The sequence below is a fragment of the Tenrec ecaudatus genome, chromosome X, assembly GCF_050624435.1.
Source record: "Tenrec ecaudatus isolate mTenEca1 chromosome X, mTenEca1.hap1, whole genome shotgun sequence".
Lineage (NCBI taxonomy): Eukaryota > Metazoa > Chordata > Mammalia > Afrosoricida > Tenrecidae > Tenrec > Tenrec ecaudatus.
In genome coordinates, this window is record NC_134548.1 from 163,821,003 (window position 1) to 163,842,804 (window position 21,802).

A 21,802-nucleotide genomic window follows, 5' to 3' on the forward strand; every position below is an offset into this window, starting at 1 on the left:
GTGTTGGGGGCAACTTAGTGACGTGCAACAAGGCAGGCAGGCCCCGAATGGCAAAGTGGCTGGATGGGCACATATTCATGTTTACCACCAGTAGGCTTTGGAGATTGAAAGGTCGCAGCTTGCTATAAAGAAGTAAACCACCTGGGTTCCATGGGTAATCTGGCCCTGGTTCACTGATACAACATCCAGGCCCCTGCAGGGGCTCTCCAAGACCCCTGGCCAGAAGCAGCTGGGCCACCAGCTCCCATCAGGACCAAGGCCTGTGGCCTGAAAGGCACAACCAGTCAAAGGCATCTTTACACACACACACATCCACTCACAAATACCACACATTCACACAAACCACACACACACACAAACACACACACACACAACCACCCCCCTCCCACCCCTCCAGCAAGCTGGCTGATGCCACCACTTCACAGGCCAGCCCTAATCCCGGGAGTACCTGTGCCCCTCCAGGACAGGCTCAGGGCCAACCAGGGTTAAATTGGCATAGGCTCTGGCCTATGGGAAAATGTGCAGCTCTCTGTGCAGGAGAGGCTGGGGGGGGGGGGGTACATGGATCCAGTTCAAGCAAACAACCCAGAAGGCAGGAGAGAATCTGCGCTTGACCTCAGCTCCAGGGAGAGAAGTGTGTGAATCTGGGAGCAAGGGCAGGCCGGACACACAGGCTAACAGGCTTGGGTGTGGGTCCGTTCTTCTCACCATTTCTCACCTGTTGTCAAATTTTCTGCAATGAGCATATGCTAGTTCATAAATGCAATCAAGAGACCGGGAAAGCTAAGTACACACCCACCCACCCACGACTCCTAAAGGATTTCACTCTCCAGACTGAGGGGAGGGGCTCCATCATGTGTAATTGAAGCACCCAGAAGTAAAAGATCAATTGATTACAAAGGGAAACCTGGAATCAATTCAAAGGCAGATGCACACAGCTGGCAAACCAATCACCCAACAGTCATCCGGAGGTAACAGTGACCAGGGTCACTGATGTGACAGGAATTGGAGGGTCACACAGAACACCACTTTCACCTGGCATCGGAGGGTCTTGCTGGATTAGTTGTATGCTTTCATTTGTACACTTGGGTGCTTTGCTCTAGTTAGACTCCCCGCGGGTAGCATGCATGTGAGAAGACAAAATGGAGCTGGTTTTGACAATTGGGCACTGAGGGTACATTCTAAAGAAATAATGTGAAATACATACATGAAACCATTTTATTTCTGACGATGTCCATCACAGCAAAGTTTACAATACTAAAGACTTGGTAAGAACTGAAATTTCCACTAAACATATTATAAAGTAAATTATGATACAGTTATACAATGTAAAGCCACTGTAAAAATCTACAGCAACCACAGATAATACTGAAGTGCTAGTGGGGGGTGGGGGAAAGTAAGATAAAGCTGCATGATGGAGAACATTTTTATGATCACAAAAATATTTTTTAAATTCACACAAGAGGGATAAAACGGTGATTAAGTCAGGGTAAAACATCTGTGGAACTTTTTTTTAAACCTGTTTGTAGCTTGGTGTTTTCCAAATTTCCCTTTGTCAGCTCAGCAATTTTATCAAGAAACAAACAAACCAACCAAAACGGCAGAACATAAAATCATCTTTTTGAAGAACGGTGAACACAGGTTCTATCACAACAGTCAACAGTCATTTCTTTCATCCCAAGATGCAGTCTCACCTAGAGAGCCGCTCAAACATCAGCCTCTTGGAATGGGGGCAAGGGCGGGGGAGCGGGGCATTAGTTGGGCTGTGAAAATGTTTATGAATGGATGAATAGTGAAGAGAGGAGGGGGGCGGGCAACTTAGGAACTTGGGGAGGGAGGGATTTGCAAGGGTAAGCGGGGACCAGTGATGAGCTGGTCGCCTAGGAAAGGGGAATCGTGGGATCGAGGGAAGACTCGGACTGCTCTGCGGAGGTCGTCTAGACCCAGTAGTAGGCACTGACGGTGTTCTTAAAGGGGAAATTAAAGAGGGCTTCTAGGAAGACACATGGATTCCTGTAGGAACGAGGGAGGAAAGAGGGGGGAACGGCAAACTACTTGGCAAGATAGGGAAGGCTGGGGTGATGGCAATGGCGATGGCAATGACAAGGAAGAGGCCAATTGTCATAGTGGCACTCCCTACTTCCTACTTCACTCATCTCTGAACAAGTGGAGGCAGGGGTGGGGAGAGGGCAAACACAGGCTAGGGAAGCGGCTCACAAGAGTAACCTGCCAAAAGGCCAGTGGAGCTAACTCAAGCAGTGAAAAGTCGGAGCGCTTTCCTCCATGAAGGAAGCGTTCTACATCAGTGCTAACCAACAGGGAGCCACTTGAACTGTGGTGAGGGCAAGTGGCAACTGCTCCTTCCACGTTTAGTTTAGTTTAATTACTTGGAACTTAGGTTGGGCTCTTCAACAAATGGGAAGGAGACAACTAGATCACTGGCAAAAGAGTGAAGCTGGCACTCCACTACAAGCCATCAAAGAGAAGCAATTCAAAATTGAGCGAACTATAAGGCCTAAAAGTCACACATGACAGAAATCATAAATAGAAGAAAACCTAGGCACGCACCTCAGTGACACTGGCTTAAGGAAATGTATAACTGACCAAAGGAAAAAAATTGGATAAACTGGACTTGGACTTAATCAAAATAAAAAATTGTGCATCCAGGGGCAAGATCAAGACAGCAAAAAAGCAACCTACAGAAGGGGAGAAAAATTTGGAAACCATGTATCACATAAGGGTATAAAATTCAAGAGCAACAACAAAAAAAAAGCCTCATTTAAAAATGGGCCAAAGACTTAAATAGACGTTACAGAAGATATACAAATGGCTTATGAGCACATGAAAAGATATTCAGTATCATTAGTTATCAAGCAAATGCAGATCAAAACCACGATGCAATTATCACTTCACATCCACTAGGATAGGTGTTATCCAAACACAGGACATGGAGAGATCAGAACCCTTATGCACTGCTAGAATAGATGTAAAATGGCGCAAGGGCTGTGGGAAACAATTTGGTGGTTCCTAGAAAAGTGAAACACACAGAATTACCACATTACCCAGCAACTCCACTCCTACGTATATAATACCCCCAAAACACTGAAAGCACAAACTCAGTTACATGCACATCAATGTTCACTGTAGCATGATTCACAATAACCAAAAGGCGAAAACAACCCAAGAGTCAATCAACAGACAAGGGGAAAACAATGTGGTACTGCCATAAAGAATAAAGTTCTGATCCATGCGAAGAGACAACATGAATGAACCTTGCAGACACATGCTGAGTGAGGAGGCAGGCACAAAAGGGCACACAGTGGATGAATCCACTTTATTGAATTATCTAGACTAGGCAAACCCATCTGGCCAAGAGAAGTACTGGTTACCAGGGGTTACAAGTAGGTGGTCATGGGGAGAAAACCACACATATACATACATATACATATATATATGTATATATATATATATATATATATATATATATATATATAAACACCAGCTTTTTGTGCCTAGTGGCTCCCTTTATCAGAGGGCACAGACCTAGAGCAGCGTTTCTCAAAGTGAGCTCCTTGACCAGAACTCAGCCTAACCTTGGAGTGGATAGAAACGCAACCTCTCAGGCCCTTCCGCTCGATCGGCTTAATCCGAAAAGCTACAGGTGGGCCTTCCAGATGGTTCTCAAACTTGCAGGATCACTCTGTTTCAGCTACAGCTAATAAACAATGCCCTACTCAACAGAAATGGTGATTTCGGCCAATAAAGTGACCAGCGAGCTATTAATCAAATACATCCAGCTAAGCTGGACTGAAGGAAGGTTGTGTGTAGTCACAAATCTAAGGACTGTGGTGGCTTTGATGTCTGGACACCAGAATGTGGCTGCTCACCCCTGTGTACGTCAGAGACAGGTAAAAGTTAAACAGGCGCACGAAAAGAAACGGCAACCCCTAAGATGGTTCAGAAGAGCATGATCTAGACCAAGACATGCAGCCTATCCTTCTAGAAGGGAGGACAAGAAGAGCTGAAGGATTATGGGGCTACCCCTTCACAGATCACTTTCAGCAGACAGATGGACAGGCAAGGGCCCCATGGAGACCCAAGAGGTGGCTTTGTTCATGGGGTGAACAAGACACGGCTCCCGATCCAGTTCAGCTTATGACTTCAGAGGGCAGAGTAAGGAGAGTTTTGATATTAAAATCACCCTTCCAGAAAACAAACTCCCTGCCATCAAGTTGATACTGACTCATACATAGCAACTCTATAGGACAGGGTAGAACTGTCCCCATGAGTTTCCGAGATGGTAACTCTTTATGGGAGTAGAAAGCCCTGTCTGTATCCGAGTAGTTGATGGTTTTGAACTGCCGACCTTGCAGTTAGCAGCCCAACCTGTAACCACTATGCCACCGGGACTCCTTTTCCAGAAAGCAAGCAAGGGGAGGACATGTATTAAGACAAAATAAATGTAGTTTTCATCATCAAACAACGGTGGAGAAAGAGATGGTGCCAGAGACTTGCTGTCAGAATGTCCCAAGGAATTCAGACTGGGCTGTAGAAAGCAAATTGGAAGTGATGGGTGTGATGCAGATAATATAGACAAGTCACTCTCTGAGGAGCCTTGATCTACCTCACCCAGTGATGCCTCACCTAGTGAGCAAGCCAAAAATAGCATCTTTGAACGTGGACTGATGTGACATCTTCTTCTCTACGATGCTACCCTACCTTCTTGTTCCACAAACCTCACTTATAAACACGGAAGCATTTGACAAGGAAGAATTCCATTGAAATGACTCTCGTTTCCACCGGACTGCATTCACTGTTGAGCCAAAGGCTGCCTCTCACCTCAGCAGTATGGAAACTCTGGGTTTCTCATCAGCTTCACCATGGAAGCCTTTGCTCCAAATATTCCTCCTCTCTCTATTGCAATGTACCTAGTGTTTCAATGACATCTCACACTCTGGTGATGTTTTAATTTTGTTCACTGAACACTGTAGTTCATTTTTTAATAGTGGAAAATTGACTCGAGGTTTGGTTGTAAGAAATCCTAAAGGCAAATTGTTGCTGCTGCTTTTGATTGCATTACCTCCAACGTGACAATGTGATGGAGTCTCACGAAATAACCAGCTCTACAGCCTCTCTCAGCAGCGCCAGACACCTGTCCTTTGTGTTGGCAACATTCAAGGAAGCATCCATGCCGAGGGCCGGTCTCCACCTAGCGAATCATTGTATACATTGTGATCCTGCAAGGGGTCAGAATCCACAAAATACAGCTCCCCTGCATGGACGTCTGAGAAGTTGGCCAAGAATTCCTCAGGATTGAAGCTGACCCACACAGTATACCTATAATCTATGGTACGGATGGAATAGCCCATAATCTTTATATCTTTCAAACTTGGCTTGTCAGAATTCCACTGAGGGGAGTCTGAGGGCCGAGGGTACTGGCTGTAGGCGATGGACTCGCGGGGATTCCCGCGGAGGGATGAGGCCTCCTTTGAGTCGTCGAACTGAAAGTGCTTCTGAAGGTTCTGGCCTTCTCTGCACAGCTCGACGTGAAAGGAGGGGACAGGGCAGCGGGGTGGCACGGGCAGCCCCGCCAGTCCAGCGAGTGTGGGGAAGAGAGACACAAGTTCCACGAGGCCCTCGGCTTGCCTGCCTAAAATAGGAAGCAAGATGGCAGAATCCGTTACATCACAGAAGCCTGCCACAAAACCCAGTGGGCAGAGAGAATCGGCATGTGCTTGTTTCCTTTGCAAAAATTCCTTTTAGCCAGACTTCTAGAAGCAAGGCTAGAGGCAAGTGAAGCAGAGTCAGAAGTGTCACCAAGGCACGGGGCATAATCGACTACTCTCACCACCTTGTACCAGGCTAACAGCTTGTAACACAGTCTCCAGACAAGTATCTAGAAAACAGCACACAGGAGGAACCGGCCAAAAGGCAGGTGAACCCAGATCACCATCAGCAGTGACCTAGGGCAACTCGTGAGTTCTAGCATGACGACAATGTTCTATGTCTGTGCTGTCCGCTATGGTAGCCACATGTGGCAATTGAACATTTGAACAGTGGCAAGTGTAACTGGCTTCATGCTCTAAGTTTTTAGGTAATATTGACTCCTTGGAGTCCATATTTAAATTTCCCTCTTCAACAAATGGTACTGGGACGAATGGGTCTCTACACACGGGAGTGAAGCTGGACCCCTACCTCAACACCATATATGAAAACCAACTCAAAATGGACAGACTGAAGTGTAATGGCCAAAATCATGCAGCTCTTAAAATAAAACAGGAGGAAACCTTAGTGACACTGGAATATGCAATGTTTTTAGATATGCCACGAAAAGCAAAAGCTGCCAAAGGAAAACAAAAAAAAACAATGGGACATCAACAAATGACACTGGACGGTGTGAAGTCCTGAACTATGATTCAAATGCTGCATGCTGCTGAGTCAATTCCAACCCATAGCGACTCTATAAAGACAGAGTAGAACTGCCCCATAGGGTTTCCAATACTGGAAATCTTTGTAGAAGCAAATTGCCACTTCCTGCAGAGCGGCTGGTGGGTTCAAACCACCAACCTTTTAGTTAGTAGCCAAGGCTCAAGTTAATATATGTCACTTCAATATACTTTATACCTGTCTGCATCAATTCTGAGGTGGAATCAAAGGGGTCGATGTAAGGGAAAAACTTGTTGCCTCCCTGTGGAAGCAAAGCGGTTGTTCCAGGGACGTAGAGCATCAGGGGCACACGAGTAGTGACATCGAAGTTGCTGTATTTGGCCCATTCTCCATGCTCACCAAGAGACCATCCTGGTTCAGAAAAAGCACAGGATAACAGAAAAAGCAGATGGTAAGCACAGGGTAAATGTAAGAATCACATCCCAGCTTCTGCACGTCAGCTACCACTTCATTTCCAAAAGATATGGGCACTCAGCTCTGAAAAGACCACAAAAGGAGCGAATGCACCTGAAACCAGCTGTATTCCAAGTCCGATATTTGCTGTAAAGAGTGAAACCTTGAAAAGAAAACAAAATTAAATTCTGAAACTAAGCTATCCATTGTATAAGCGACCTAGCACTAAACATGCACCTTAGGCTCTGGAGGGCACTTGGGTTCCACACAGATACCCCTCCCCTGGGAAGACTGGCTCGTGTTGGTTGTGAGAGAACTGTAGAAGCCACAGTGCCAGTCCTACCTTGTCCTATGACTACTCATCTCTTCACGGGGACCCGGTCTCCTCATGTCTACCTTGTCCTATGTCCACTTAGCTCATCTGGGCTCTGTTTTAAAACATCTCTCACAAAACTAGCTTGACTACTCCAAGTCATGTATTCCCAATCTGATTACAGTTGAGACTTCTTTTTTTACTCTCAAAGAACCCCCCCCGTCTGACCATCGAGGAAGGATGTGACTAGCCTGGCTGTCACAGAGTGCACTGGAAAGTGGATCACTGCCAACGCAGGGACGTTGAAATCGAACACCTTTTCATTGGTCCTCCCCTTTGGGACCTGTTTGAAATTGGTTCCAGTTTGCACTGTTGCCACCTTTCTCTTCAAGTGAGGCATTTCTTGGGTTTTTTGCAGGGGCGTTTTTTTTTGTTGTTGTTGTTCTCCTGTTTGAGGGTATGTTTTCCTGCGATGTGAAATCCAGGAGAGGCAACTCTTTAAAGACAGTAACTGGACGAATGGCTTATTACGGGCAGGACAAAGGCTGTAGGGAATGGAGAGCTAATAACACTGAATATAACAAAATATTCTAGAACTGATGGTAGCGATGAGTGCACGACTATTTTTAGTATGACTCAACCACTGAGGTGGATGATATAGGGATTATGTCAAGATGATTATATATATAATATGTATAGTGCATGCATACACACACACACACACACACACATCAATGACAGAGTAAAGGGTTAGGATTGCGTGCTCTCCAAAAGGCAAGAGAGCTGCCAGGGATCCAAGCCAACTCTGAAATCCAGCTGTATTTCCCGACAGCCGCAGATGCTGCTGTTTCAAACACTCACTGCCATCGACGCGATTCTGATTCACAGCGACCCTGCGTAGGTGGTGTTTGTTTTGTTGTTGCCGTTGTTTTTGTGAGACTGAGAATCTTTAAAGGAGGAGGCGGCCTCAGGTTTTCTGGGGAACTGTTGGGAGATTTGAACCACCAACCTTGTGATTATAAGGACACGCGCCCACAGCACCTCCAGGACTCCCTGACATTTGAAAAGAGGACGGTGTGGATTTTAGCAAGCCACCGCTCATCTGTTGATGTGTCACCCCGTTGTGGCTTGCATGTGGCTATGAGGCTGGAAGCTATGCTACTGATATTTCAAATACCTGCAGGGTCACCCACAGTAGACAGGTTTCCTCGGAGCTCCTAGATGAAAACAGACTAGACAAAGGGCCTGGGAATCTACTTTTGAAAATCTGCCATGGAAGCCCCTCAGGATGGATTCAAACATAACCCTGCTTGACAGAGAGCTGAAAGAGAGTCCCCAAGGTTGTAAGGCACTCAAAATAAGTACACAGTGGCCGCAAAAATGGACTTGAGCATGGATCTTGAGGATGGCGCCAAACTGGGCAACGTTTTGTTTGGTTGTCCATGAGGTTGCCGTGCATGCATCCTATGTAGTGTCATCCATTCCTGGCCACCCTGGCCCCAAGCAGAAGGTTGGGGTCTCCTCTGCGTCAGCAGGGTGTTCCCAACCAGTCATCACACAAGGCAGCCTCTGTCAAAGAACAAACTCCCCGGGAGGCAGCTGCAAAGGCAAGAAGGACATCTGCTGGGGAGGAAGCTCTGAGAGAGGCAGGGATAGGTCAGGGACCCCTACAGTGGGGACAGAGAAGAGACCTAAGACTGCAAGCATTCTCCAAACCACACCAAACTCACTGCCAGTGAGTTGATTCGGGCTGCTTTGCCTCGAATATTCTCTTTTTGCTGGGGAGACCTAGGAGCAAGGAATGGGAGAGGGGGGGAAACTGAAGTTAATCAAACAGAGGCAACCACTCAGTCTGGGCCAGCTCCGTGCAGACCGCCTGGCCGCCTTGTAGACCCTGAGAGGTGATAGGAAGTCTGTAATAAAAGGCTCTGGTAAAAGTCTACTTGGTCAGCACCTTTCCACCTAGACCACCCCCACCCCACGCCTGCCGGTATCTCAGTGCTGGGGAATCGGGAAGGATCTTCATGTGATTGGGGGAACTCGAGTCCGTTTTTGGACCAAGTAGGTTATCGCCTTAGACAGGATAGAGTTGGGAGGGACCCTCAGGCTCTGGGCTGAGGGGATGATGGGTCCCCTCCAGGAATGCTCTGGACCGTCTGGCAAAGAAGCAAGCATTTTTAACCTGCTAACCCAGATGTGAGGGCTAGAAGAACTCCCCACAGATGGGGAGGGCTGGGCCCTGCTGAGTCCACCAAGGAAAAGACCAATGCAACCGCCCGCCCACTTCCCCCAACGAAGCAACCACGATCTGCCTCTGGCCCCTAGAGACCCTGTGTGGCTTCTGGCCAGTGCTGACTCACAAAGAGAACACTGCTTTGTTCCCATCTCCCAGCCACTGTCGGGGCTTTCCCAGACACTCACCGTGATCGGAGGTGAAGGCAACAATCGTGCGGCCGGCCAGCTGAAGGTCATCCAAAGCACTTAGCAGGCGGCCTACCTGCGTATCCACGTAGGAGACCGAGGCAAAGTAGCTCTGGCGGATTTTCCGCTGCGAACGTTAAAACAGTACATCGTGGCCCGAGGTCACATTCTCCAGAGCGGTCCTTCTGACCCTTCGATAGCGTTTCCCCACCATCTGCGTCCCGTCACACAGTCATACGGACCTAGACGTGGATCTGTGTGCGGATGCTGGGGCTACCAGCCCCCTGCTCGCTCAGAAGCGAGTCGACCCTTGGTGGGCCTTTCTCTGACCTCTTCCTAACCCATCCCACAACGGGGGAGGCCGGTCATCGTGGACCATGTTTGCCACGTGTGGCTCGTTTCTCACAATGGAGGAGAAGGAAAGTACCCTTCATGCCTGAGTCCAGCTGGACCTGATTGATGAGCACCGGTGAGCCACAGGGTGTCCCCTCATAGGACACTGACCCTGCCTGGAAACAGGACAGGGGACAATACAATACAGCCATACTGAGGCCTTAATGAATAAGGGTGACTCGAACCAAATGGCAGGTGTCCTCCTCCTAATGTTCAAGCCAAGAAACGCCAAGGGCTCCCAGTAACTCCAGGGCCACCAACTCCTCTTCTGGAGCCTTCAGAGAGGGCAGGGCCCTGCTAATCCCTGGCATTGGGACTTGTGCGTTCCAGAACGGTGAGAGATGACATTTCTGTCACTTTGAAGCCACCCACTTTCTAATACTGTCATGGAAACCACCGCAGACGCACTGAGGAAAAGGCGCCCCCAGGCCGCTACCCACGGCTGATGAGCCCAGCCTCATCCCCCAAGTGATCAGGAAGGAGATTGATTGAGTGCCCCCCTCCCCCCACAGCTAAGGAACTGCTGACTCATCGGAGCCCCTCCCCCACTTCTGCCTCATGCCCAGCCTGTGCCTTATCAGCCATCTGCCTCTGCGGCTCTCCTCCCCACCAGGATGAGTGCAGTCACGGGCCTCACGCTCTCTCCTCACTCACGTGGAGAAGAGAACTGACCATCAGCTAACCTTCTAGACTGCTGGGTAATCCTAGCCTTGCTAGACGACAGTCCTCAGTCTGTAAATGAGGAGGGCCGGAAACCCAAGACACCTGTCAGGATGACGTGTCCTATTCAAGGGTCCCGAGAGAGGGGACACAGGCGAGGAGCCAAGGGCACTATTGGTGGGGGCAAGGACCACCTAGGAGATTGATCCCAGGGGAAAGCCGGGAAGACTCCCAAGAGGAGATGCATCCAAGAAGGGGGCGGAGGGTGAGGAGGAGTAGGCAGCCAAAGCAGGGGCCATGGGGCGGGTAATACAGAGAATGCAGCAGGAGGGAGAGGGGGAGGAGGCCTGGGCCTAGTGGTCGACCACAGGGCTCCCACAGCGAGGAGCTGACATCATCGAGCTGCAGGTTAGTAAACAGCTCAGCTGCAGATCAGGGAGCAATCCGGGGTGGGGGGCGCAGGGGGCAGCGACAGACAAGGTTCAGGAGTAAAAAGGAGAGGAAGAGTGGAGGCAGGTCCCTAGGGCCACCACAGGTCTGGCAATCGGGAGTGAGGCCTGATTAGGACCTGGGACTGGCCATGGGAGCCGCACCTGCCAAGCTGTGGAGACTAGGCACAGAGGAGGCTCAGGCAGATGGCAAGGCCACCCAGGAAACAGCCAGCGAGAAAGCAGCGCAAAGCTCATGGAGGACCCAACCAGCCAGGTCGATCTCCTTTGTCACTCAGGTCCAAGGCTCCCAGTAAGCAACCAGAAAGGTACAGGCCCACAGGACCCACACGGCTGAGACCAACATAGACCTTTTGTCTCCAGAACTACGAGCTCTGCTGTTTCTTGCTGCATGTCCAAAGACACTGGCTGCCTGGTCAACCTGAGGACTTGCACTCTGTGGTGGCTCCATCCCCATGACACTGCAAAGGGCTGCAAAGTACTGAAGTGCTCTGCTCACCAAGCCACCTGAGAGCGCCATACAGGCCTGCAGGGACGTCACCCACCTCCTATGCCTGATGAGCTGTCGCCATCACATCGACTAAGTCGCTTAACTGGCAGGAAGACTCCTGAGCACTGACACTACCTGGATCCCAAACACCTACAGGAGTCCACCCCAGCCCCTACCTGAGAACAAGGGCTTCAGCGATAGCAATGGCATCATCAGTGCCCACCATGCTCCCAAGTGTGTCCTCAGTACCTGAAAATCCACCGGGACAGGGCCATAGGGCACGCTGATGTTCAAGGCTGCCACGTCCTCCCGCTGCCTGAGGTCCATCCAGGGGTTGTAGGCCACAGGCGGGAGGCCAGCGGGCACCCAGGGGTTGGGAGCAAGGCTGATGTTCTCCAGGGGGTACAACTTCTGGAACTCCTGGGGGTGAGCACAGAAAGGCCCACACAAGTCTGTCACTCTCTTGTGTGCCACCGTCTTTGCTGGAGGCCCGTATGGCTTTTAAACAGTGGCTTCTCATCCCTTCCCACCTGGGCACCCGACACTGAACCCTGAGAGCCCTCTCTCCTCACACAAACACCTACCCTCCTGCCTGACTAGAAAACGATGGGCGACTCAGGGTCTGGGGAAAGCACACAGAGATGCAGAGACCCAAGGACAGTTCAAGAAAGGTGGTGTGCTCACAGTGACAGGCCTGCAAGACTGGGGCTCAGGGCTCCGACCATTGCCCGGGTGGAAGGTGGGAAAGGAAGGCACTGAAGAGGGCTTCCTGCTCCTGGAGCAGTTTCCTGGGTCCACTCCCCCCACCTCCACCCCCACCCCCAGGCTCTGGCCATCAGCCCTGACTCACACACCAAGGTGATCTCACCATCCAACCTAGCGGAGTTCAAGGTCAGGAGAGAACAGCTCTCCTTGTGGAAAGCCAAGTGTTTCTGACAGGATTCTTTCAGGCCCTGGGGCCTGTCTCGGCCCTGTGCTTTGCACCATGTCGTCCCTGCACTGAAACACTAGTGCTCATTGGCTTTCCCCAGTGACCGAGGACAGTGGGACAGGACCACCTCCTTCAATAAACTCCACAGCTCAGCCAGGTCTTTACCTTGGGGTATCTGAAAGGGATGTGAGGCTTATGGTACCCAATAGCCAGGAAGAAAGGCCTGGCCTCCGTTTTCATCTTTTCCAATAATTGGATGGCTTGCTCCGTGCTCTGCTTGTCAGGCAAGGTGCCCTCCGGCACATCTCGCACATCCACAGGACAGAGCAGGTTGGCATGCAGCTCTCCATCTGGCCCCCTACAGGTCTTTCAAAACAAAACATGTCATAAAGGTCAGCTTTGTCTGAGCAACAAGGAGACGTGCAGGCTGCACCCAGGGACCTGGCATTCAAGCTGCCAGTGCACGGAATGTGGCGCCCGAGAAGCAGAACAAAAACAGAATTGTTTTTCCTTTTCCAGGAGTGAGCCAGAAACCCATCAGCCAGTCCTGGTTTCCTCTGACTAATTCCCAGCCTCAGGGTCCTGACTCATGAAAAGAAACCCAAGGAGACTAATGAGCACAAAATAAAGCTGTCCACAGTTGGTCTATTAAAGGACAAAGCTGCTTCCGCCCCCCTCCCCCCCACCCGCACTCTGAAAGAACTGAGGAAGTGCTACCTGACCCCACCCGCCACCCCAGCCTTCCCCATGCCAAACCCCACCCCCAGCCGGCACAAGGGGCACAACACAACTACCCTCCAAACAAGGAGCCCCAGCAGCTGGGGAACAAAGGCATCCTCTACCTGATTCTCCAGAGCGTGAGAACCCAGCCCTGCGCACCCTTACCTTAGCGTTCTCGTACTTCTCCGAGGATGGATGGTAAGGTGGGATGGACCAGCTATATGGAGCATCATCACTGTGGTTGGAAGATATCCCTTGAAAGGAGATGAAGAGAAGCCCCTCAATCTCACACAAAGGGTCTTTCACTGCCCTTGTCGCTACCCAAGAGTCTCCCACTGGGCCTGTCTTTCCATCTATAAAATCAAGATCTCAGGCCAGAAGAGAAGACCCCCTCAAGGCAACTCTCCAAGGTTTCCAGCTGAGTGGTCAGCACCTGAGTTCCAGCTCTGGGCTGCGCTTTGTGGAAGGGACCGAAAAGGGCAAGGTCAGCCTGCCTATTGGATGTGGAGTCAGCTGTGTCCCCAAGTGATAGGTTCCAGTTCTAAACCCTGTCCCTGCCAGCGGGACTTTATGTGGAAGCAGGGTCTTTGTCGGTGAAATTCACCTAAGGCCATGCTGGAACAGAGGGGTTCTCATGCACTGATAAGCATCCTCATGGGAAGGGGAAGGGAGAGAAGAATAAGGGGGGAAAGAGGGGAAGAGGAAGGGTAGGGAGGGGAGAGGAGCATAAATGAGAGGGGAGAGGGGAGGAGGGGAGAGAAGAGAGGGGGAAGAAGGATGAGGGGAAGGGAGGGCAAAGTGAAAAGAGGCATGAGAAGAGGGAGGCAGAGGCTGGAGGTAGGATGGCATAGACCAGGAAACACCTGCAGCCACCAAGAAGCTGGAAGAAAGCTTCCACCCATCCCCCACCACCCATGGCCAGAGCCTTGGGGTGAGCACAATTGTTGACATCACCCAGAACTGCTGTGGGACTAAATGTTGTGTTTAGCCAGGAGTCCCTGGCAGATGGTACAAATGGTTACTGCTCGGGCTGCTAAAGGAAAGACTGCTGGTCTGAGAGGTCTCAGAAGAAAGGCCTGGAATCCCCTTTGGAAAAAGCAGTCACTGAAACCCCTGTGGAACAGTTGCTTGGATATCCATGGGGGTGCCAGGAGGTGGACCTGCCTGGATGGCAGATGGGGTTTGGTCTGTCTGATATCCCCCATGTTACGCTTATCCATTCCAGGAGCCCAGCCTTTCAAAGGGCGTGCGGGAGCCAGGCAAGGACCTGCCAGCACTCATGTTCTCCTCCAGTTGGAGGAGGAGGAAGCTGAGGCCTAGACACTACCATGGGACAGGAAACAGCCAGCCCAGTCTTCAGGACCCAACCATTGGGGGACCACTACCCAGCACTCCATAAAGGACCGCCTAAGAAGGTCCTGCATGGAGTAGGAGAAAAATGTGGGAGAGACCTCAAAATCCCCAAAGACCAGGTCTCACGGTTGGCTCAAAGCTAATGGGACCTGAGACATGGCCCTTAGTCCCTTCAGGTGTGGCTCAAATTTCAGCCATCTCATAGGCCTCCACAGGATAGACAGGCCTCTGAGGAGAGGGCTGCACGCCGCTCAGAACCATCAGCCATAGGACACCCAAAGGACACTATTTGCCCACGAAGGAAGCTCAGAGGCAGTAAAGGGCAGGCAAGCATGGAGGGCAACCAGAAATGGGGAAGTGGGAAGCGCTGGTACGTTGGTGTGGGAATTGTAATCAATGATACAAATCAATAGGGGTAGGAATGGGTGAATAGAAAATTCATGTTCTCTGTAAAATTTCACCCAAATGACAATAGAAAATGATAGAAAATTACAACCCACCAAAGCCACTGCCTAGCCCTAAACTCAGAGGTCTACAGCAGGCAGGCAGATAGGCTACCAGGTGCGGAGAGGGGGCAGGTAGGAGCATCATGGACAGAGGCTGAGAAGGCAGGTAGGAGACCTTCTGGGGTCCAGGCCTTTGGGGGAGGCCAAAAGGGAAGTCCCGCCAGCAGTCACACGGAGGTTCACTGGGACCTCCAGGGAGTTGGTGCAGAGGGACTAGCCCCAGGGGCAGGGTGGGTGGCCCCATAGTGGGGAGCAGGCTGGGGTTCTAACCCCTTAGCCCAAGAGCAACCTAACGCAAGTGACTTGATCACTGAACCGGTTTCCTGCTCAGGCAATGACACTGAGGGTAAAGACCACCCCCATGCCAGCTGTAGCAAGCAGCTGGCACCCCAAAGTGGCTGCTGTCACCCTTGAACAGGCCCATCATGAATGGCATGAAGACCCAAGTGCACACGGTGTCCACAAGGACTGCTGGCTGGGCGGCTGCTGTGGCCCCTGGCCCTGAGATCTCACTCCCCCCTCCCCCCTCGCTCCAAGTTCCCCACTTCCCCCCAGCTGAGCTGGGACAAGGAAGCAGCTTCACGGGGTGAATGCCAGAAATGCTGAAATCTCTGTTCCACTTGGACTTTCACTTGCCCTGCCTAACTGTCAGGCAGGCTCACCTTCAAGGCTGGACCTGGCTTATCCTTGTGGGCACCACCCTCAACCTGGGCTGGCCAGCTGGATTCTCAGAGGCAATTACACAGCTAGGAAGTGGCAGTGCTGCAATTGGAATCCAGGCCCCGGAAGTCTGTCGGTCCTATGGGGCACTACACTGCGGCATACTTGCACATTAGATTCACACTGCTGTGAGAAATGACTTTGGAGAGCAGAGCCAATGTGGACGCCTCCTCTAACAGTTCAAAAAAAGCATTGCAAGAGCTAGCAATCCCACAGGTGGACTAGAACCAAGAAAACCAGATCTACTGCCACTGCAGCAACTCACTCATAGCGACCCTACAGGTCAGGGTAGAACTGCTCTGCAGGGCTCCTGAGGCTATAAACCTTTAAAGGAGCAGCCAGCCTCATTGAGCGGTCTCCTGAACAGGGGCTAGTGGCACTGAACTGCCCACATTATGGTTGGTAGCCACACCCCAAAGGTATATGCCCCAAAGCCTTGAAGGCAGGAACTCAAGATTTGTGGATGTCAATGTTCACCGCAACACCATTGACAATAGCCAACGGGCTGACCACCCGAGTGACCCCAGAATGCAAGGAACTAAGTCAGGCATTAAAAACAAATATCCAAAGACTCCGCTCCCACATGATGACGAGCATCAACCAATGCGTGGACAAAAGAGGAAGCTACAGTCACCCGTTAAGACCACAGAAAACCAGCTGCTGTGGCAAAGATGTGGTTATTTAGATTTCATTCCCCACACTATAAACATGTTTTTCCTCAATGACTTTTTTATAAACAGTAAGTAGATGGGGAAACGTTTCTGTTTGTCAACGTGGCAGGCCATAAAATGGCAGGTCTGGGCTAACCTAGAATCCCAAAGATGCCATGCACCGAACTGGAGCGGCTCAAAACACAGTTCTCTGAAGCCAGCGTGGTGACTGGAAAAGAGGTTGGCCCCCTTTTGTTAATACTTCCCTTTCCTCCCGTTTTTTTGGTCAAATTACAACACCCAGTTATAGAAATAAGAAATAACATGTTAAACCATGACTGTGAGTGGGTCACGTGCGAGCCTAGTTTCTCGAGCAGGGTCCAAGGACAGGAATGTGGCTCCCGGTGCACTGAAGGCTATCCTCCCACGGACCTCTGCCACACAGTGGGCCTCCGATGTTCTCACCTGACCTCACGTGGCTGGCCAACCCTCAGGAGCAGAGGTTGCTTACCAGAGCTGGGTTCGCACCCTCCCCTCCCCACCCTGAAGGCCAAATCAGTTCAGGCAGGGCTCATTTCTGAGAGGAAGAAGGACCCCTTCTTCCCCTTTTCACTTCCAGTGAGAACATAAAGCCATGCTGAGAAGTGATTTTTTTTTTCACACAAGGCCCACCCAACTATCAGAGGCGCTCAGTGAAGCCCTCCCAAACCCAAGGGCTGCCTTGTTGGGGCCAGAAACCAAAGGAGGCCAGACTCTCGCATACCAGGGTGAAAGACTTTTCCAACGGACATGGTCACATAGCCATTTTCTTTGAAGTACTGGGGGATGGTGGAGAAGTTCCCAGCGTGCACCCGCCAGTAGGAGTTGAAGTCATAGAGGCGGGTGGTGTCAGGCCTCCTCCCAGTGAGGAAGGACACGCGACTCGGGGCGCACACTGCTTGCTGGGAGGAAACAGAAGCAGAGTTAATCATCCTAAGAGAAAAACAGATTTGTCATCTAGAAGGTAACCAGGCAGCCTGCTGAGGGCCTCAGTCAACAGCTTGGGGGGCTGAGTCATACAGCTCTAAAAGCCAATCAGGCCTGAGCTGTCTTTCCCAGAGAGAATGAGGTAAGCAGTAGATAATTGTGCATGTTCGCACTTCACCACTGCACTGGGCAGAGCCCACGCATCCACCCAAAGGTGGTACTCTGCAGCACCCCCAGGCAGTCACCTCATGGGAAAAGAGATGGACAGGGATGTCCTGAGCGCAGGAAGGCACAGGCTTCCTTGTGCAGGGCCAACTGGCCTGCGTGGTCACCAAGGTCCACACTAGGGTTCCCTCTATCCCCGAGATGCCAGGCGCCAACAGTGTCATCTGACCCAGTGAAGGGACCCCATCCCTCAGTGTACAAGGCATACACCCACACCTAGTGGTCTGCACACATACCTGGGAAAAGGCATTCTGGAAGAGGAGGCTGTGCGATGCCAGTTGGTCTATGTTTGGGGACCTCACCAGCTTGTCTCCATAACATCCCAGGGTGGGGCGCAGGTCGTCCACAACAATGAAAAGGACATTCAGAGGATCTGCCCGGGAGGGAGGGGGGCTGTTGGTGAGATCAAGCCTGTGGGCACTAAAGCCTCGTCCCTATGGTAGGTGCTGGGGCAGTGAGAGCACCTGAGCTGGACTCTGCACCTCACCAGCCAACCCAGCTCAGTCAGTGCCCAGGCTGGGCCTGGGGGGCACGTGCAGTGGGCTGGCACTGGGGGCATAAAACCCACACTCTGCCTCAGTGGGGGTTGGGGAGTACTGTGGGTAGAAGCACAAGTCTTGGGTGGTGGGATCAGGTCTTGGCCACACCTCAAGACCAGAAGCCAGATCTAGGGAGAGAGGCAAAGGTTAAGGTGGAGGCGGGGAAAAGAAGGATGTTTGCATACAGAGAGGGAGTAGTACAGGGAGGGAGGGATGAGAACAGAGAGAGGAAGAAGGATTGATGGTAGGAAGGACGAAAGGGCAGATAAATGGAAGTATGATGGATGAGTGGAAGGGAAAAAAGAATGAAAGAGAGCTAATGGAGGGAAGAAAAGACAGATGGATGAAGGGAGGGAAGGGGTGGGATGGAGGGAAGCTGGGCAGATGAACGGAAGTGGTGGGATGGAAGACTGCGTAGCAGAAGGGAAGGGAAGTAGAAACAGGAAGCTCGTGGGAGGACAAGATTAAGAATAATGGAAGGAGGGGGAAAGAGGGGAGAGGGAGGGGGAGGGGGAGAGAGGGAGGGGGGGAGAGAGGAGGGGGGAGGGGAGGGAGGGGAGAGGGACAGAGGGAAGGGAGGGGAGGGGAGGGGGAAGGGAGGGGAGGGGAGGGATAGATGAGGAGAGAAAAAGGGAGCAAGATGGAGGAGAGGGAGGATGAAGAGAAGGCTGGCTGGCTGGTTGGATACATGGAAGAAAATGGAGGGAGGGAGGGAGTCAAAGGAGGATGGAGGAAGGGAAGAGAGCAAGGTGGAGAGTCAAAGGGGTGAGAGGTGAATGAATTGATGGATGGAGGGAGGGAGGGAGGGAGGGAGTGGAAGCTGAGTGGATGGATGAACAGCAAGAAGGGAATGAAACTGGGCAGATGAGACGGGAGGAATCAGGGCCATTGGGATGGACGAGGCCAGGAAGCAGGGTGGCTGGGAACCCGCGGCCGGCTAGGGCATGCGACTACACCTGTGACCGAGTTCCCCTGCTCCGCAGACTGGAGGGCGGCACAGGCGGAAGCCAGGACGAGGCACAGCCCGAACAGGCGCCGGCCGAGCGACGACATTTCTGCTTCGGCCCGCGCCCCGGAGCGGCGGTGGCCGGCTTCGGCCCGACGGGCCGAGGACCAGCCGCCGCCGCAGCCGTGGCACCAGGAGCAAGCGCCACCAACTGCGCCAAGCAGCCGCTGCCGGCTCACTGGCCGGCCGGGTCCCAATGCGCCTGCGCGCGAAGCCCTGCACCGCCCCTCAGGGGCGCGGCCTGCAGGCGCCCGTGGCTCTGGCGCGTGATCTGCGCCCCTGCAGTAGGCGGAGCTGGAAGTCGTCCAGACCCGCTCCAGCCTGGCTGTTGGCATTCGGGGTGCCCTCCCCGCGCTACGCCTGTCATGGGGTGCCATGCCCTCCCTCCTCTCTGCTGAAGGCATATGTCTCCCACTGCCGGGTCAAGGCCACCCCCTTCAGGGTGTCCTCCTTTCCTCCTGGCTGCAATCCGCAAGGCCAGCAGTTGGAAACCACCAACAGCTCCCTGGGAGCAAGACCTGACAGTCTTGGAAACCCACTGGGGCAGTTCTACTCAGTCCTCTGGGGCCACTGTGAGCCAGCATCAACTGGACAATGAATTGGTGGTGTTTGTTTGTTGTTTTGATTTGCTTACCATCTCCCTGGAGCCTTGGTGGTACAGTGGTTATGGGCTGCTAATCTCAAGGGGAGCGATTTGAAACCACTAGCTGCAATGCAGGAGAAAGAGGCGGCTTTCTGCTCCTGTGACCCACAGGGGCCTTTCTCCCCTGTCCTGTAGCTCCCTGTGACTCGGGAAGGATGTGATGGCAGTGAATTTGTCGTTTGGGGGTTCTCATTCAACCAGAAGCCAAGGTAGCATGATAGGCTACCCATTGGACTGTTAACCACAAGTTCAGCTGCTCTGGGTGGAGAGGGGAAGATGACATTGTCTGCTCCGGTAAGAATGTTGCTGAGTCAGAATCAACTCTGTGAGAGTGGGTTTCCTAATCATCTACCTCGAAAATCCTAAGGCACACAAATAGGGCCCCGGGCACTGCCGTCCACAGTCTCTAAGCTTGTGGGGCTTCCAGACTCAATGAAGAAACACACCTATCGTCTGAGCAGCTGTCCAGAAAGTACATCAGGCTGGATGCTGGTACCAGGCCTCACAAGCACAGTGTCACCAGGAAAAGGCCTCTGGTGGGGAGAGGAGGGAGGCAGCCTCTTATGATACAAAGGACCAGAGAGCTCCAAGCTTGAGTGCTCGAGGCCTTGGGCTGTGTGGGAGGGGGAATGAGAGGCTGTTCAATGTGCAGCTCCTAGTGACCCAAGGCACACAGTGAAAAAGCACTCAGTCCTGCACATTCCCATGATTTACAGAAGTAGATTACCAGGCCTTTCTTCTTCATATGCCTTAATCTGGACTGAGAGGGAGTGGCCCAAGAGGTCCCTACATCAGGAATTCAACCCTGGTCTCCTTGGAGAGCTGAAAGGAAGGGAGAGGAAATAGAGTAAGGAAGAGGTCATGGGGAGAGGGGAGAGGGAGGGAAGGAGTAGAGAAGTAGTTGATAAGGAGGGGGAGAAACTGAGGGAGAGGAGAAGAAGTGGGGAAATGTATGAGGGGAAAGTCATAATTTCTGGGACTGGCATCAATCACCATCTGCCTTGGGCTGAAGGTGGAGAAGGATATCAAAGTCCTCTCTCTACTCAACAGGGACTTTCTGGAGATGTGAACTAGACCTTCCACCTCGGACTCACTAAAGTAACCAGGTTCCCCAACACACAGGAGATCTGTTTTGCCCCCAGCAATATGCTCCACACAAAGCATTTGCTCTTTCGTTCCTCCCTGCCAAACCGTAGGTGGTTGTTACCGTCTCATTTCACAGATCTAGATGTGTCAGCCCGGAGAGTCTAATGACTTGACCCAGCTTGATGACCAGGTTATGCAGAGCAGATGGCAGCAGCCAGCGCCTGAGTATCAGAGTAGCAAGTGGCCATTGCTGTCAGGCCTGCTTTCCAACAGCAAGGAGACACTGTTCAAGCTAGAGCCCAGCAGAGGCAGCCCTGAGAAGAGCCAACTTCTGCCTCCTCTTGCCAAAAGCCTGCATGTGATACCCCAAGTCCTTCAGGATGGGCCAATCCCAGCCAAGGGCCCAAGGTGCCAGGCCAGACCTCGGCCAGCACCCCAACTATCCTTTGGCATTCTGGCATTTGTCCTATCCTGGTGGCTTCTTAGGCTTTGTTTTCTATAGCAGCCTGCATGATCCTAGAAGCTCCTCATCAACACAGACTGCAGCGATGGTGGGATTCATTTGTAAGTCTTCCTCCCATTGGTACCTTCTCGGAGCTCGCCCACTACAGCCCTAATTGTAATTTTATTTGTCCCTATCCAAAAGCCTTCCAGTCTTGCTTCAAGCGACCCAGCTGCCTGGGAGACAGAGAGTGGACATGAGTTCCATCTTCTCTGCACTAAAACATGGGTAGAAGGACCAAGGTTTTCTTCTCTCTTTGAGCACAGTGAGATGATGTTTAAAACCATTCATAGAGTATAAGAATTCAATCTAGCCCAATATCAATAGGGTGACTAAAGAAGGGGAGAGGACAAAGACTGCAATGGTCCTGCTGGAAGGCGGGTCTCACT

The 21,802-nt window shown here is 51.8% G+C and overlaps 1 protein-coding gene across 1 annotated transcript; it reads right to left on the bottom strand.

Annotated features, from left to right (window-relative positions):
• Positions 1-1,204: 1,204 nt before the first annotated feature.
• On the bottom strand, positions 1,205-19,379 carry IDS (iduronate 2-sulfatase). Its single transcript, XM_075539034.1, has 9 exons — positions 19,133-19,379; positions 17,874-18,010; positions 17,210-17,387; positions 13,383-13,471; positions 12,663-12,863; positions 11,816-11,986; positions 9,575-9,701; positions 6,625-6,798; positions 1,205-5,650 (listed from the first exon to the last, which is right to left on the bottom strand). Exons 1-9 carry the CDS (start codon positions 19,227-19,229, stop codon positions 5,175-5,177), a joined length of 1,650 nt encoding a protein of 549 aa, XP_075395149.1. The 5' UTR covers positions 19,230-19,379; the 3' UTR covers positions 1,205-5,174.
• Positions 19,380-21,802: the final 2,423 nt, after the last annotated feature.